General features: G+C 38.3%; 1 protein-coding gene across 1 annotated transcript in view; it reads left to right on the top strand.

Moving 5' to 3' along the window:
- The window catches only part of PIEZO2 (piezo type mechanosensitive ion channel component 2), a 427523-nt gene that overhangs the window by 390780 nt on the left and 21619 nt on the right, over positions 1-15124 (top strand). The window contains 10 exon segments of the mRNA XM_067547859.1: positions 234-401; positions 2555-2944; positions 5578-5836; positions 6664-6846; positions 8103-8355; positions 9190-9322; positions 9787-9934; positions 10046-10260; positions 11924-12082; positions 13921-14068. Of these exon segments, the coding sequence (XP_067403960.1) occupies positions 234-401; positions 2555-2944; positions 5578-5836; positions 6664-6846; positions 8103-8355; positions 9190-9322; positions 9787-9934; positions 10046-10260; positions 11924-12082; positions 13921-14068 (2056 nt within the window).

The following is a 15124-nucleotide window of genomic DNA, read 5'->3' as shown; positions in this document are numbered from 1 at the left end:
CGGTTACATTTTATGATGGGTAGTTATGGGTCCTATATTTTTATAATCACAAACCAGCTGTACATAAGAATTTGGTTTTGTGGTGACTCTAATCAGGTCCTTATCTTCTCTCTGAACCTTTTTGTCTTTGTGTCTGTGTTTTGGTGCATGGCGAGCACATTCATTTACTGAACTATGTTTAAAGTAATATCGTTGGTATTTAACATTGTCTTTATAACTGTTTGCGCTGCTAGCTGCTACACTGAAGCAACCATGCTGTTCTCAAGGCAGTCAACCCTTGATGATTTAGATGGACCAGACACTGTTCCTAAAACAAGTGAGCGCGCTCGACCTAGGCTTCGTAAAATGTACAGCATGGATATGTCCTCCTCATCAGCTGACAGTGGCAGTATAGTGTCAAGGTGCTTAATTCATGCATGCTTTGTTCACTCATTTACCCTGGCCATTCTACATTTGGCATTGTATATGTGTGCAGATGTGTGTGTTTAAAGCAATTTGCATGCTTATTGGAAACTTTATTCCCGTGTATATTGTGACAAGACTTTGAGATACAAGACAGTACCATAAACCAGTGCATTTGTTACTTTGCTTTTTAAAAGAATCCATTATAATTCATTATAATTAGAATTCATTATAATTTGATCCATATCTTTGCACTTAGGCTCCTACATCCGTATATAGGAATCTAAATAAAAGGGATCTGATTTTCAAAGGTGCTGAGCCTCTAGTGGAATTTGTGAGTGCTCAGCTCTTCAAATAAGCAAGCACCTAAATGTGGATTTAGGAATCTAATTTTAGGCACCCAGGCATGAAAATTTTGGCCATGCTCCTTTAATTTTTAGTCACTCTCTTCACAGGAAAGAATTATTAAATACATTTTGAATTCTCTTCCCACTGATTTACGGACTCTGAAGTTTTGGAATAAAGACAGGGAAAATTGTTAAGAAAAGATAGTGAGTAATATAAAAAAACAGTGAAAGAAAGAATATAGTAAAGAACTGTTTCAGAGCTGTTCACTCAGTTTTGCAACTCAAGACTAAAATTGTCTACGTTTTATATGGCTGCAGGCTATAAAAGCAATGTTTCAAATATCATTTCCAAAATAAAATTTCATGGCATATTAGATCACTCTACTTCCATATTATATGCTGTTTTACGAACTTCTTGGTGTTGATTTATTTTGAAATTCAGCATTTTACATTCTCACTCATTAATCATCTTTAAAGGAATTATTACAATTAAGAATAATCAAAATGTACATTCAAGCAACAGCTACCATCACAGTTTACTTCTGAAAACTCTCACTAGAAGTTAAAAGGTGACCTAGCATATCTACAGTAAGTTTGAAAGTGGTTTCAAAGCAAAAGGGTATAGAAATCTATATTGAATTTTGGTAGGAGGTAATATTGTCAACCGGCTTTTACAGTAGAATGTTTATTTTATATATATATTGGGTAAAATCTCAGTGAAGTCAAAGGGAGCTCTACCATTACCGTGAATGTGGCCAGTATTTCAAACTTTGTCTCTTTGGCGAGCTGTACAAGGATGTGATGCATGTAAAACCCATGTTGTTCCTTTTTATTATCAGGCCATTGGAGCTGGGAGGGGGCTAACAGGAGAGGGACATATGGGAGCAAAGAAAAAGAAGAAACTAGGGCATAGGAGAAAAGTGGTGCATAACCAAAAGAAGGCAAGAAACAAAGCAAGGACCAGAAAGTAGAAAGAGGGATGGCCAGATTCTCAGTTAAGTTAATACAGCTGCACTGATTTGCACCCGCTGAGAAGCAGGTTCCCAGAGAAGCAAACACAGCATGATGGTAGGAGTGATGAAAGACACACAAAACTGAGTAGGGCTTTGTCAAGCAAGGTGGAGAAGCAGAGGTAGGTGAGCAGATAACAGACTGAATAAGAACCATGTGAAAAGAGAGGAAGTACACATAGAAGAGAATAGAGGCTGATAAGCTAAAGTGAAAAAGAAGAAAGTAGAGTGATCTGAAGGTAAGATACCATAATACCCTGCTACCCAAACAGTTATTTACTCTGGATGGCACTACTCCATGTTTGCAATTGGTCTATCCTTTCATATAGATATAGCATGAAACACGAGGACATGGATTATGTGTATCTAACTGAATTTTGCTTGCAAGCTGCAGTTTTGAAATGATAAAGCTATGATTGTCAGAAATGTTAGATTTACAATGAAGTATATGCATTCCTATATTGTAGTATCATGCGGCACATTTGAAACCACTCTAGAAATGTGCTCCAGTTGTGTTTGGAATTTGTTCTGTTCTCTCTCTGTCAGCATTAATTTGTCCTGTCTTGGTTTGGAACCATATTGAGTCACTGCAAGCTCCACAAGCAATCACTCGGTGTGCAAATGGATCAGAATGTTTTTTTTATGTGTAAGGAAAAGGTGACAGTGGTACATTTTCTGCCAACTGCAGTGCATTTTCAAGTTTGGGAGCAGAGTGGGCTTGCCAATATTTCAACCTCAGAACAGAGCTAGTGAAGTTTTCTGAGAAATTCTCTCTCTTCCTCCTGTTCCTGACAGTGAGCCTACCCAGGTCACTCTGCTGTATTCTCGTCAGGGGACAACAGAAACCATTGAAGAAGTAGAAGGGGAGCATGAGGAAGAAGGTGCAGACTCTACATCAAGACGAGAGGATGAGGTGGAAGATTATGGCTTGGATTCAGAAGGAGCTGCATACACTCCTGATACTGATGTGCCATCATACTCCGTTGGGGATGGGAATGCTGAAGTCCCACCTTCATACAGCAAAGCTGTCAGTTTTGAGCGTCTTTCCTTTAGTTCCCAAGATGACTCTGCTGGCAAGAGCCTCATGCTGGTGAGCCCAGATGACAGTCGAACTGACAAGTTAAATGATACTATCCTCCCTCCATTGACACACGACCTGACTGCCAGTGAGCTGCTTCTAAACAAGTAAGGAACTTAGAGATGAAAAAACTTAGTCTTTGAAGTTTTCCTAAATCCTTTCATTCCTCTTTTGGGTGGTGTTTTCTGTCTAACTACTGCTGGAGCAGAATACCCCCTCCCACCACACACACACACTTTTAAACTACCTTAACTGTTATTAGTGAGAATTTTTCTCTCCAAAAATTGGTTTTAATTGTTGAGGGCGGGACTATTTCTCTATAATTGTTTTAATCAGATTACCTTAAATTTAGTATTTACTTATATTTAATTAAAAAGATCCTTCTATCTAAAATTATCCCAATTTACTCCTGGGGAATTTGGTGCCAAAATTAAAAGTTCTGTACAATTTATTAAAATTCTGCAAAATTCTGCATATTTTATTTGTCAAAATAATACAGTATAATCACATTGGTTTCAATTATTTTGGTAATTTATTTCAAAATACCCGTCAGCAAGTATGTATGTAACAACACAGACAACAAAAAAGATTCAGGAACTGTTTTTTGACAAATAGATTCCTTACTAGACATATTAATACAGAACTTTGAGGAATAATTCATTTAAACTACAATACAGAAACCTATTTCCCACAGCCCTCAGAAGCAGTGCAAAGGCTTGGAGGAGTCAGAGATAACAGAGAAGCTGAGGGAGAGGGAAGTAATTTCTGGGAAGGAGCCTGGGAGTGAACCTGGAGGGTTGGTGGGTATGGGTGGGAGAAGTATGGGACAGTTTGATGGGTAGGAATTGTTAGGGAGTTGGGGATCCTCCCCCATGCAAACTCTGGCTGATCCCTAGCCTCTCCCATTCAGTCAGGCACATCTGCCCCATCCCCATCTGCATCCCCACTCAGGCGCCCCACCCCTTTCTCCCCCCCACACACACACATACACACTCAGCCCGGTCTACACTGACCTGGCGATTCGGCGGCACTCAATGGGAGTTACACAAACTATGCAAAGTAGCTTGCGTAACTCCCATCTACTGCTGTGCTTCCCTTCTGCACGGTGTCTTCACTGCACTGCACGAAGGGAACTGTGTTCCCGTCAAAGCAGCGCTACGCTACTTGAGGGGGAGGTTTTACTCAGTCAACTTCCTGATCGATTGAGCGGGTCTACACTGACCGCTCAATCGATCCAGAAAGATCAATCTGGCAGTGGCGACTTTGCCGCCGTCAGTATAGACATACCCTCAGTTAATAGCCCTCATTGCCATTGGATTTCTGCAGCTGAAATTGGTCTAATTGTCCTGGGTTTGGGGAGCTTTCTAAAATTAGCCCTACTCCTTTTGAAGGGGATTTTCTTTTGTGATTGTTCTAGTTGCTGCTCTGGGGGGGTCCCAAAAATTGCTCCCACCTACCTGGGTAAGATATTTATTTTTAAATTTGTTTTTAAGGGTCAGAGGAGAAGCTTTAAAATTTTTTGACCACTGGTAGAGAGGTTTTCTTTTTACCCCTGTAGGAACTCCCTGGTATGCAGAGGGAGCACAACAGCTGCTGCACTCCGTCATGGGATGCAGCATACTCCCCTCCAGACCACGCAGCCAACAAGTTCTGGTGGCCAGTGCTTGGAGGCTGGAGCCATAGCTCTTCTTTCTCATCTTCCTTTGTGACATCATTCGCCCCAAGGACAGTAAGAAGGGAGCTTTCCCTGTTCTCCCTTGACTGCAGACACTGAAATTCTGCCCAACCCTTATGCAGGCCACATAAGATGGGAGAAGACTCCTTACTCCTTCCTTTACAACAGCACACTTGCATAAAGGCCAGGCAGAATCTCCAATCCCAGAAATAATCCCATCAGCTCAGTTAGAACTAGACTGAAAGGCATCATACTGCCTGGATAAATCAAGTGCTTTTTTTCTTCTATGCTTCCATATCCCTTTGTTTTTCAAGTATTTGGCCAAATCTTTCTATAGGCTGGAACACTTAGTGTTGACAAGACAAAAAAGTTCTTGTCTTTGTGCTGTGTTTGTGTAGTGCCTAGCACAATGGGTCCTGGCCTACAGCTCCTAGGTGCTACAGTAATAAAAATAATAATAGTAATAAATAAATTACACTCATGGAAAGTGGAGAGACTTAAATCTATGTGAGTTCCTGTAATAATTTTATACCGTCATAATTTTATTTGTTTTTAACATCAATTTGGGTTTTTTATCAACAGTAGGGTTTGCCCTAACAGTCAAAGAAGACAAAGCACATCTGGTGGCCAAAAAAAAATAGCATACATTCTGATCTCACTTACACTAATTTCATACTTGTGTTCCTGTACTGACTTTTAATGGAGTTATTCCTGATACAAATAGAGTAAAATTGGATCCAATGTCTCACTACTATAACATGATTTGCAGATGAGGTGCAACATTTAGGTATTTATAGGCAAGATGATTGTTTTCATGTGTTTTTTAAATACCATGTTAGCACTTCCAAATGATTTGCTTTAAATTGTCACTGAAATTTAATATTACATGAATGTATTTAGTATCAGGCCATATTACATACATTTGTTTAGAATACCTAATTCTGTTCATGTTTACAGATTCTCCAACAGAATCTGGAACCATTATAAAGGAGAAAAAAGTAATATTAAAAATCATATTAGATGACTTTCATGTTGATGTCATTCATGGAACTCTTCTTCTCACAGGATGTTTCATGATGAAGAGTTGGAGGAATCAGAGAAGTTCTACATTGGTCAGCCTCGACTATTGCTTCTCATTTATGCCCTGTACAATACATTGGTGGCCCGGTCAGAAATGGTTTGCTATTTTGTGATTATCCTTAATCACATGATCTCTGCCTCCATGATTACCCTTGTGCTTCCCATCCTCATATTCCTTTGGGCCATGCTATCTGTCCCCAGGCCTAGCAAACGCTTCTGGATGACAGCCATCGTCTACACTGAGGTATGCTATTACGTCTACATCCTTATTTGTCAAACACATTGGGAGCAGATAACATGCTTTGTCACAAAGAAAAGTGAATAATAAGCCACTCAAGGCAGGAATTGTCTCTTTTCTGTGTTTGTGGCTCTCCCCTTTGGGTATTATAATACAAATATATACTAAAAATTACATTCTTGGGCATTGGTGTGATACATGAGAGGCTATTGTTTGATTTTTCCCGTGCTACACTTGGCTGACTTCCTTTTAGTTATAAAAAGATAACATCTACTAACAGCTACCATCTAGTAGTATCCAAGATAATGCAGTTACTGCTTGTTATATTTATAGTAAGGTAATTAGGTGGTATCTCAGATGCCACTGGGGGTACGTCTACACTGCTGGGGCTCCAGGGATTGATGCAGTGAGATCAATTGAGCAGGCCATGTAGACCCGCTCAATCGATCCTGGAAGTGCTCTCGGGTCGACATGATTAAACCGCCTCCCCAAAAGGAGTAAGGCTTCGGTGTGGCAACATGAGTCGACGGGAGATACGCAAGCTACTTTACATAGCTTGTGTGTCTCCCGTCGACCGCCGTCAGCAGTGTAGACCAGGCCTGAGTGGCAACAGTTGGTAAATGCTGATTTTTTTTTTCATGGTGACCCCTTTAATTGGAATATATGAAAACATACTTAGTCTTACATAACAGTAAATGCACTAATTAATCTAATTATAAAAACCATGAAATAGGCACATGGTTTTTCATATTACTGACATGAGGCTACTTGTTCCATCTGTCAGTTAAGTTGTATTTGGATAATTGTTCTCGATACATTATGTTTCTGTACAGGTGACCATTGTTATCAAGTACTTCTTCCAGTTTGGTTTTTTTCCTTGGAATAAACATGTGGAGTACACCAAAGATAAACCTTACCATGCACCCAATATTATTGGTATTGAAAAAAAAGAGGGTTATGTGCACTATGATCTTGTTCAGCTCCTTGCTTTGTTCTTCCATCGATCCATTTTAAAGGTAAATGGAGATAAAACGCATATTTTATTTTATTTAATTTTTATAGCCATTCCTGTGATTCCTCAGCACAAAGAATTTGTCTCACAGTACCCCTGTGAGTTAAAATGTTACCATGCCCATTGTATAGATGGGAAAACTGAAACAGAGAGAGATTGTGTGACTTTCCCAATATCATACAAGATGTCTGTGGCAGAGCCAGGAATAAAGTGGAAATTGGCTCTGTGGAGTGGGATCAGACATTCTCTCTTTCTGTCCCTTGTTAATCAGTGTTTTTGAAGGTTTGCTTACTTGTTGAGTTAACATTACTTTAATTTTTTTGGTTAAGTTACTTTATTTAAAAATGTATTTGCCATTTAAATTGTGAAGACTCCGTTTTGTAAGGAAATTTTTGGCCTTGAAACTGTCATTAAAAGCATAAAGACATTTCAACAAAAAATACAGATCTCATTGCTGACTTTGCAGATAATATGTGCAAAGTGGCCATTTCTTATTTGGTGTGTCCATAGCAATAAGTGATACATTTTTTAGTCCTTTAGAATCTTTTGATTATTTAATAAAGTCAAATCTTAATTGTCTAACACCAACCAACTAAAACTCTTGTATTTGAACAATGGATATGACACCAGAGATTTGACTTCAGCACACAGTCTTTTTGTGCTGCGCAGATAGTATCGTTTTCTTTCATACTGAAATACTTTAATAACATTTGTATGGATGGCAATCTATCTTTTTTTTCCTGGAAATGGCATGAAAATGGAAGGGAGAATTGAGGTGTAGGATTGAAGTAAACCAAGGAAAATATCATGGAAGGTGTGTATTTTGATGAAATCCCCAATTTTATCAAAATTTGCTGTGGCTCATCCATAATTTTTTCCCAAAATCCTAAGGAAAGTACTGCCCTACACATAATATGTTGCAGAATTCCAAACTTGTACCTACTACAACACAAATATAATGTCTCTAACTATATTTTTTCTAAAATGTACCTCAGTTGGATATGTAGAAGTTTCCTTTGCCTAGTTAGTGTCTAAGAAAATATATTAATTGCTATGTAACTTTCAGATATTGATTATATTCCTTTAGTCAACTAGCTCAACTAAACTTTTGTGATTTCAAAAAACAAGAGGATGTGTCTTATAAATATCAGAATAGAAAGATAGAAGATATTTGTAATTATATAATATGTTTTGCAGCACAATAAATATCACCCAAACTGAAATACAAGAGTGACAAGCTTTTCCTCCTTTCCCCACTAGTGCCATGGATTATGGGATGAAGATGATGAAGGTGAAGGCTACAGTAGTAAAGATGAATCTGATGATGAACTCTCACTGACAGCAGACAGAAGAGATTCTGCTGATTCTTTAAAGTCCGTGAATCTTGCAGCTTCTGTGGAATCCATACATGTCCACTTCCCAGAACAGCAGACTGCCATCAGGAGGAAGAGTTCCAGCAGTGGGTCACAACTTTCACACAGATCCAGCTTCTCCTCACACAGGTCAAAGAGAGGTATGTGTCACAGTACAACTGGGCCTTGAAGAACAATTGTTCTGATTAGATGATTCTGTTGAGACCTTTGATGTATTTCTGTAAAAAAAGCTCAGTAAATATTTAACACAACTGCTGCTTTGTGAGAATAGGAAATATGTGAATCAAAATATCAGATACTTACAGAGGTGGGCCCAAGCCAATACCTGGATGTGAACACCCCTCAACTTTGATGAAATCAAATTTGAAATCCAGATCCAAGTATTACAACCAGCGCTTTCCCTGTAATTTCCTGGAACTGAACACTTCAAATCTTTGGGAAGGTCCAGATCCAAACTTTATGGCTCAGCACCCATCTCTAGCTAGCAGGAATTCATAGTGAACTTTTTTTTTTTTACACCTGAGTTCATATGGTACCTGAAGTGAGAAAAGTTTTGATTTCAGATATTGTGACAGACTACCTTCCCTATCTTTGAAGAGGAAGACTTTACTATAGTTTACTATAGTTTGGATATTTATATATTTACCATATATATATATATATATATATATTTACCATCCTGGCAACTAAAGCTGGCCAGTAACATATCCATTTTGGTACCAATCTCCTCTTTTTATAGTCACGTTAAATCAAGGTTTGATTCGGCCAGTTGTCAAGTCTGTGTCAAACACTCAAGACTTTAGTAAATATGTTTATATAAAAAAAAGATGTAAGGCTTCATTTAAAAATCTCTGAAATGTGAGACTTATTTACACAGGTTATGATCTGTGATTTTATTCTGTCTCTATTTTATCTACATTTTTATTTTAATTGGATGCTTTCTTTCTGTTTTCTTCCTCCACCCTCATTTCCAGGGAGCACCAGTACACGAAACAGTAGTCAGAAAGGAAGCAGTGTATTAAGCATCAAGCAAAAATCTAGAAAAGAGCTTCTTATGGAAAAGTTTCGAGAACAAATGGTCAAAGCAAAGGCATTTACAATTAAAAAGTAAGCAAGTTTTCTCTAGGGGATTGGGGGTAAGGTAGGGAAAACTTAAAATTGTAGCAAAATAACTTTTAAAGCTGCTACTTTTAGTAAAAATAAGTTATAAAAGTGTAAATATATCAGGGGACTGGATGGTTCAGTAGATTGGTGATAGAATACAATGCTTTCATTCTAGCTCACCAATTCACATCTAAGATAAGACAAGAGTGACTCTCAAAGTCCATTTGAAGGCTAATTGTTGTCCTCTGTGAATGATTTGGTGGACTAAGTGAATTTCCTAGTGGGCAAGTGTTTATAGAACATTACAAATATGGCCAACACAACTGTAAAGTATCATGGACCCCAAAAGTGAAATATATAATTAAACAAATTAATAAAATCAGCCCCTTCCTTTTGTAAGTCTAGTGACGTGGTTCTTCAGTTCAAGGTACTGGTCTAAAATCAGATTGTGGTTTTTGTTGTTTCAGGACTCTTCAAATATATGTGCCCATCAGACAGTTTTTCTACAATCTCATTCACCCTGAGTACAGTGCTGTGACTGATGTATATGTGCTGATGTTCCTCGCAGATACTGTGGACTTCATCATCATAGTGTTTGGGTTTTGGGCTTTTGGGGTATGTCATGAGAGGCTTATTCTGTAAATCCTCTTTCTGAATCTTGACCACAATTGTGAAATACCATGTAAAATTTGTTATCCTGAAATTATTGTACATTTTCCTTCCCAGAAACATTCTGCTGCAGCAGATATCACCTCTTCATTATCAGAGGACCAGGTACCAGAGGCATTCTTAGTGATGGTGCTCATTCAGTTTGGGACTATGGTAGTAGACCGAGCACTGTACCTCAGAAAGACTGTCATGGGAAAAGTCATCTTCCAGGTCATTCTTGTTTTTGGGATACATTTTTGGATGTTCTTTATCTTGCCTGGAGTAACTGAAAGGTAAACCCATTAAAAATAAATCAATAAGAGTTGAATAACATCATTTTTCAAGCTTATTACTAATTTAATTTGAGTGTATTACAGCTAAAGAATAATTGGTGCTGCCAATGTGGAACTGCTTGAGTGGGGAAAGATTGAACTATACAAAAACATACTGAAGTATTTTGAATTAGAACTGCCTTTAGGGCAATAATTTTGTAGTTAATTTATCATGAAGATCTGGACACAGAGTACTAAATTCAATGTTGAGTTTAAGGTAGTCAGAGCTGATATAATGCAAACTCTTAGGTCATCCCTGCTTTAATGAATGCTTCCTACCAATCTCCTGTTTCCTGACATACCTCTAATTTCCACCCCCCTCAACATTAAATACACAGCCTCTTTACAGATGACATCATACAGCTATTGAGTATTAGGTCATAATTTGTCCCAGCAACTAATGAAAAAGTGCACATTTTCAAACTTTAAATTCCAAGAGAGTTGCATTGTATCTTGCAAATAGTGATAGAACAGTTTACTGAGAAGAAAAAAATTGACTTGTTACTTGTGAAGGATATAAACAAATTAATTAGGAATGACAAAAAAATCTCCTTTGCCCTTAAAGATTGTCCTTGAATATATTTATATTTTTTCTGAGTGCAATACTAATGACAGCCATACTTGAATAAAACTGCACTTCTCCCAATGAACTCCTATCTCAAAAGTTACTGCGCATTGAAAAGAGGGAGAAAAAACAAAGTTTGGGATTGTTAGTTTAATTTGGTTGTTTAAAAGAAAAGGCAACAATATCCTTCTTGATCTTTGCCCTGCCTGTAAGAAATATGTATCTCATAATCTTTATCTTGAATCTGCATTTGAAACCCATCATAGTCAATTTAAATCAAGCTGATTTCTATAAACCCATGAAAGCTCCTTATCTACAATAGTTTTGCAAAACGACTCATTGAAAACATTGGGTCATATCTTACTCCCCAAATACTGTCCTTGGGGAGGAGTTCACAGCATGCTGCTGAGCTGTAATCATGCATGAAGGACTGCTCCGCTTCTGACATGCCCACATAAACAGGTCCTTCCCAGTTGACTGAACAGTTTACGTGGTCTAAATAAGCATCCCTGGTGATTGAAAGACGGAGATGGATCCCAACCTTCAGTGACTCTCTCTCACATTCTGGGGACCCTGGTCCCTGCCTCTGAACCCTGTCATCACTGGAGGTACAGTAACGCCTCCAGACGCTACTTGCAGAGATGAAAGACCTGAATCCACAGCGTTGCTTGTGGAAAAGCGAGTTGATCATTTGCATGTGTATCCCAGGCATCCTGCTTTGAGGGTCCTCTCCATCCTCCATTAGCACACTGGGTCAGCCACCAACAGATTCAGCACAGTGAACAGCAGTTTAAACAGCTATACAACACTACTGTGTTACTTACAGCCCTGCAAATAGGAGTCAAGATTTAGCCCAATTATACAGACTTTTGTTGTTAAATATCTACACTTTCTGGTGCAGTTTTTGTCTAGAGTTGGGTATCAGCCACAAAGGGAAACCAAGGATTGATTGCAGGTTTTCATAAATGAGAAGCTGAGACAAGCAGAGCATTTTGGATTAATGCTGTAGAACACAGATATAAAGCTCATCGATTTCTTTATTCTACTTTTTCATTGCAGGAAATTTAGCCAAAACACAGTTGCCCAGCTCTGGTATTTTGTGAAATGTGTTTATTTTGGTTTATCAGCATATCAGATACGTTGTGGTTACCCAACCCGTGTTCTTGGCAACTTCCTCACAAAAAGTTACAACTATGTAAACCTCTTCTTATTTCAAGGGTAAGTATACACGCGCTCTCTCTCATCCACCCTTGTGTAGTATGAAGGTTTAATTGCCACTCACATGATCCCATGACTTAGTTCTGCAGGTCGTTGCAAATGAGTGCCAATAAAACCTTTATTGCATGGCATATCCTCATGCCACCACAATATATGCTGTGCACATTATAGAGAGAAACTATTTTAGAAATGTTATCTCCCCTTTAAATCCATGAGCCTTACTTGTGATGAGCCCAACTATACAGACCACCAAGGGAGAGAAAGAGGGAAATGAATGCATTTTTAGAACTTCTAACCATTATCTTACATAGTGTTAAAAATCACTGTAATGTCCTGTATCTCTAGACCTTCCAGGTCCAGAAGCAGGTGATGTGTGTCCTATTGGAAAGCTTGAACGCTCCAATTTTCCAAAGGTTTAAAATCTTTCTAACCCTGCAAGGTAGTAAGATATCTGACTTTAAACCTGTCACTGGAGTTGCACCGCACACCAAGAGTCTTGAGTGGGAAACAACACAAAGGAGGGTTAAGGAAATATTTGTTGAAGTAGAAATGATCTTTTTTAAAAAATAGCGTGTGTTTGAAGTTGCTCAGAGATTTGGAATTGTTAGTATTTATCCTTGGACAGATGGGTTAGAGTGGGCAGAGTGCAGGTGAGACAATAAAAGTACAAGATACTCTAAATGCAGTGTATAAATAGGACATTATCACATATACACTGTGCTATATAGCTATAACATGACCTGCACATAATTTTCATGCAAAACTAGTGATCATTTTTTTAAATGTCAAAAATGTGGTGAGATGACTCATACATTTTAAGGCTATATACAGACTCTTCAGCCTGTTAAAAAGGAACTTTCATGATGGAGAGCATCAAATTTAAACTTGCCTAAATCATTCACATTTTAGTTGTCTTTCATATTTGTTTACGATTATTGCTAATTATTCCTGACTGTGAGTCTGGAAAGTCTTGGGATTCTGTGCTTGCCAGCTAAACAGTTCATAGCATAATCAAATTTATCACAATCCCTTTGTTCTAATAATTCAGGCTTTATTCCAAGATTTTTAGTATGTACTGGTTACAGTCCAGCTAGAAAAATCACAAAAATAGCTTTCCTCACACTTTAACAGTGTTTCTGTTTTGATTGGGATTAAGAAGAAGAAAGTGGAAGGGTGGGTAAATATTAAATAAATCTGGTTAATTAAAATATTTTTAAAAGGGAACCAAACAATTTCTGAACCTCCAGAAAAGTATTCAAGTTGTGCAAAAGCTATTTTGTGTACTCTCAGCCCAGCTTCTCCTTCTGTTTTATGCTTCAGTAAAGTCATGAAGCCAAGTTTTCTACACGGTTACAGCCCCTGCACCAGTCTGGTAGTGCAAAATATAATAAAGCAAATGCCCAGCAGAGAACTCCCTTCCAAGTGAACTGCAGTCTGGTCTTATATCCACTTCTGCCTTTCCCTCCTGTTGGGCTTTGGCCCAGGAGAGAATCTATCCCATAAAATTGCATCTGTGACACTTCCATGATTACTGATTACAAGTGACATAAGTGTATGTTTGACTTCAACTGCAGGGTCACTAAAATATGATGAACATCAATAATCCCCAAGCAAGCCCAGAAAATGACTAAGTGCAATTGTTTTCACATCCATGTTTTCTATTTTCAAGTCTGAACCCACACCCCACCATTAAGCTTTTTGATATTTAACATTTGTGTAATTTTCCCACACATGATGTAATTATAAGACTCACTAAAAATTACCTGTGTTCCTGAATTCGATACAGTATTATACCTCACTGTAAGGTTGTTCATCTACTATACTGTCTCTCCTTTTAGATTCCGCCTGGTTCCGTTTTTGACTGAGTTGAGAGCTGTGATGGACTGGGTTTGGACTGACACCACTCTGAGTCTTTCCAGCTGGATCTGTGTTGAGGATATTTATGCTCATATATTTATCTTGAAGTGTTGGCGAGAGTCTGAAAAAGTAAGAAAGCTATACAAGTGATTTAAGCCTTTTTTTTAAAAAACCCAGAAGTTAATTGTGGCAATTATGAAGAAAAGCTGCCAACTTATGAATTCCCAAAGAAAAATGTATCAGAGGATATAATTTCTCTTAGAGAGGCCTGAGGTTCGTGTACAAAAATGTTCATACAATTGTGTGTGTATGTCTGTGTGCAGCTACTGTAAATTAACATTTTGAATGGTTTTCTGGCATCTAACTTCTCGTTTGAGCCTATCTAATTTTTCCTTTCATTCATCCCAGTTCTATGTAAAATCATGGTAATTTGTGTCTGCAAACATAGATACTCAATTGTAGACATAGATTTCAGGGATGTATTTAAGAATAAGGCAAGGTAGGCAAATGAACACAGGTTGCCAGAGCTGGCGGAGGAACAGCCAGACAAAAGAGGCCATGTCTACAGTACAAACTTTGATCAATGCAAATTATGCTGGCACACAGCCACTGCAGTTAGGGGTATCATTCATGCACATGCATGCTTGGCTGCTTGCTTATCACTGTGCATACTCACCAAAGGTGTTTGTGTCAGTTCAAATGGTGCACCGCAGGTATCTCAGTGTGTTATGTGCCACTATCTGGGGCAATGCCTTCTGGGAAGTTTTCACAATGTATTGGGATGGAAATAACTTTCTCTGTCCCATAATGCCATTCATAACCCATAACTTTGGCTCCTTTTTTAAAAATTCTACAAACCTGCATTGTTCGGTGTCTGCCATCTCTGACAGAAGCATGGAGTCCGCATAGCTCTGTACTATTCTCATGAATGTTGCAAATACAGGATGCATGATTGTCAAGTATTATCAGAGCCACAGGAAGAACTTCAACAATGGGGGACGTAAATATTTCTTTGAGGACAGTTTGCTAAGGGACACTGCAAAAAAAAAACAACAATTCAAGGTTGTTGAAGGTGTTCATGGAGCAGTTGCAGGTAGTGGAGTGCTGCTTCTGGGCTCAAGAAACGAGCACTGACTCATGGGATTGCATCATAATGCAGGTTTGGGATGACCAACTGTGACTGCA

This window comes from Emydura macquarii, unplaced genomic scaffold (genome assembly GCF_026122565.2).
Source record: "Emydura macquarii macquarii isolate MOO-44397 ecotype Brisbane River unplaced genomic scaffold, CSIRO-AGI_Emac_v2 contig_212, whole genome shotgun sequence".
In the NCBI taxonomy this organism is placed as follows: Eukaryota; Metazoa; Chordata; order Testudines; family Chelidae; genus Emydura; species Emydura macquarii.
This window is presented reverse-complemented; position numbering and strand designations above follow the sequence as displayed.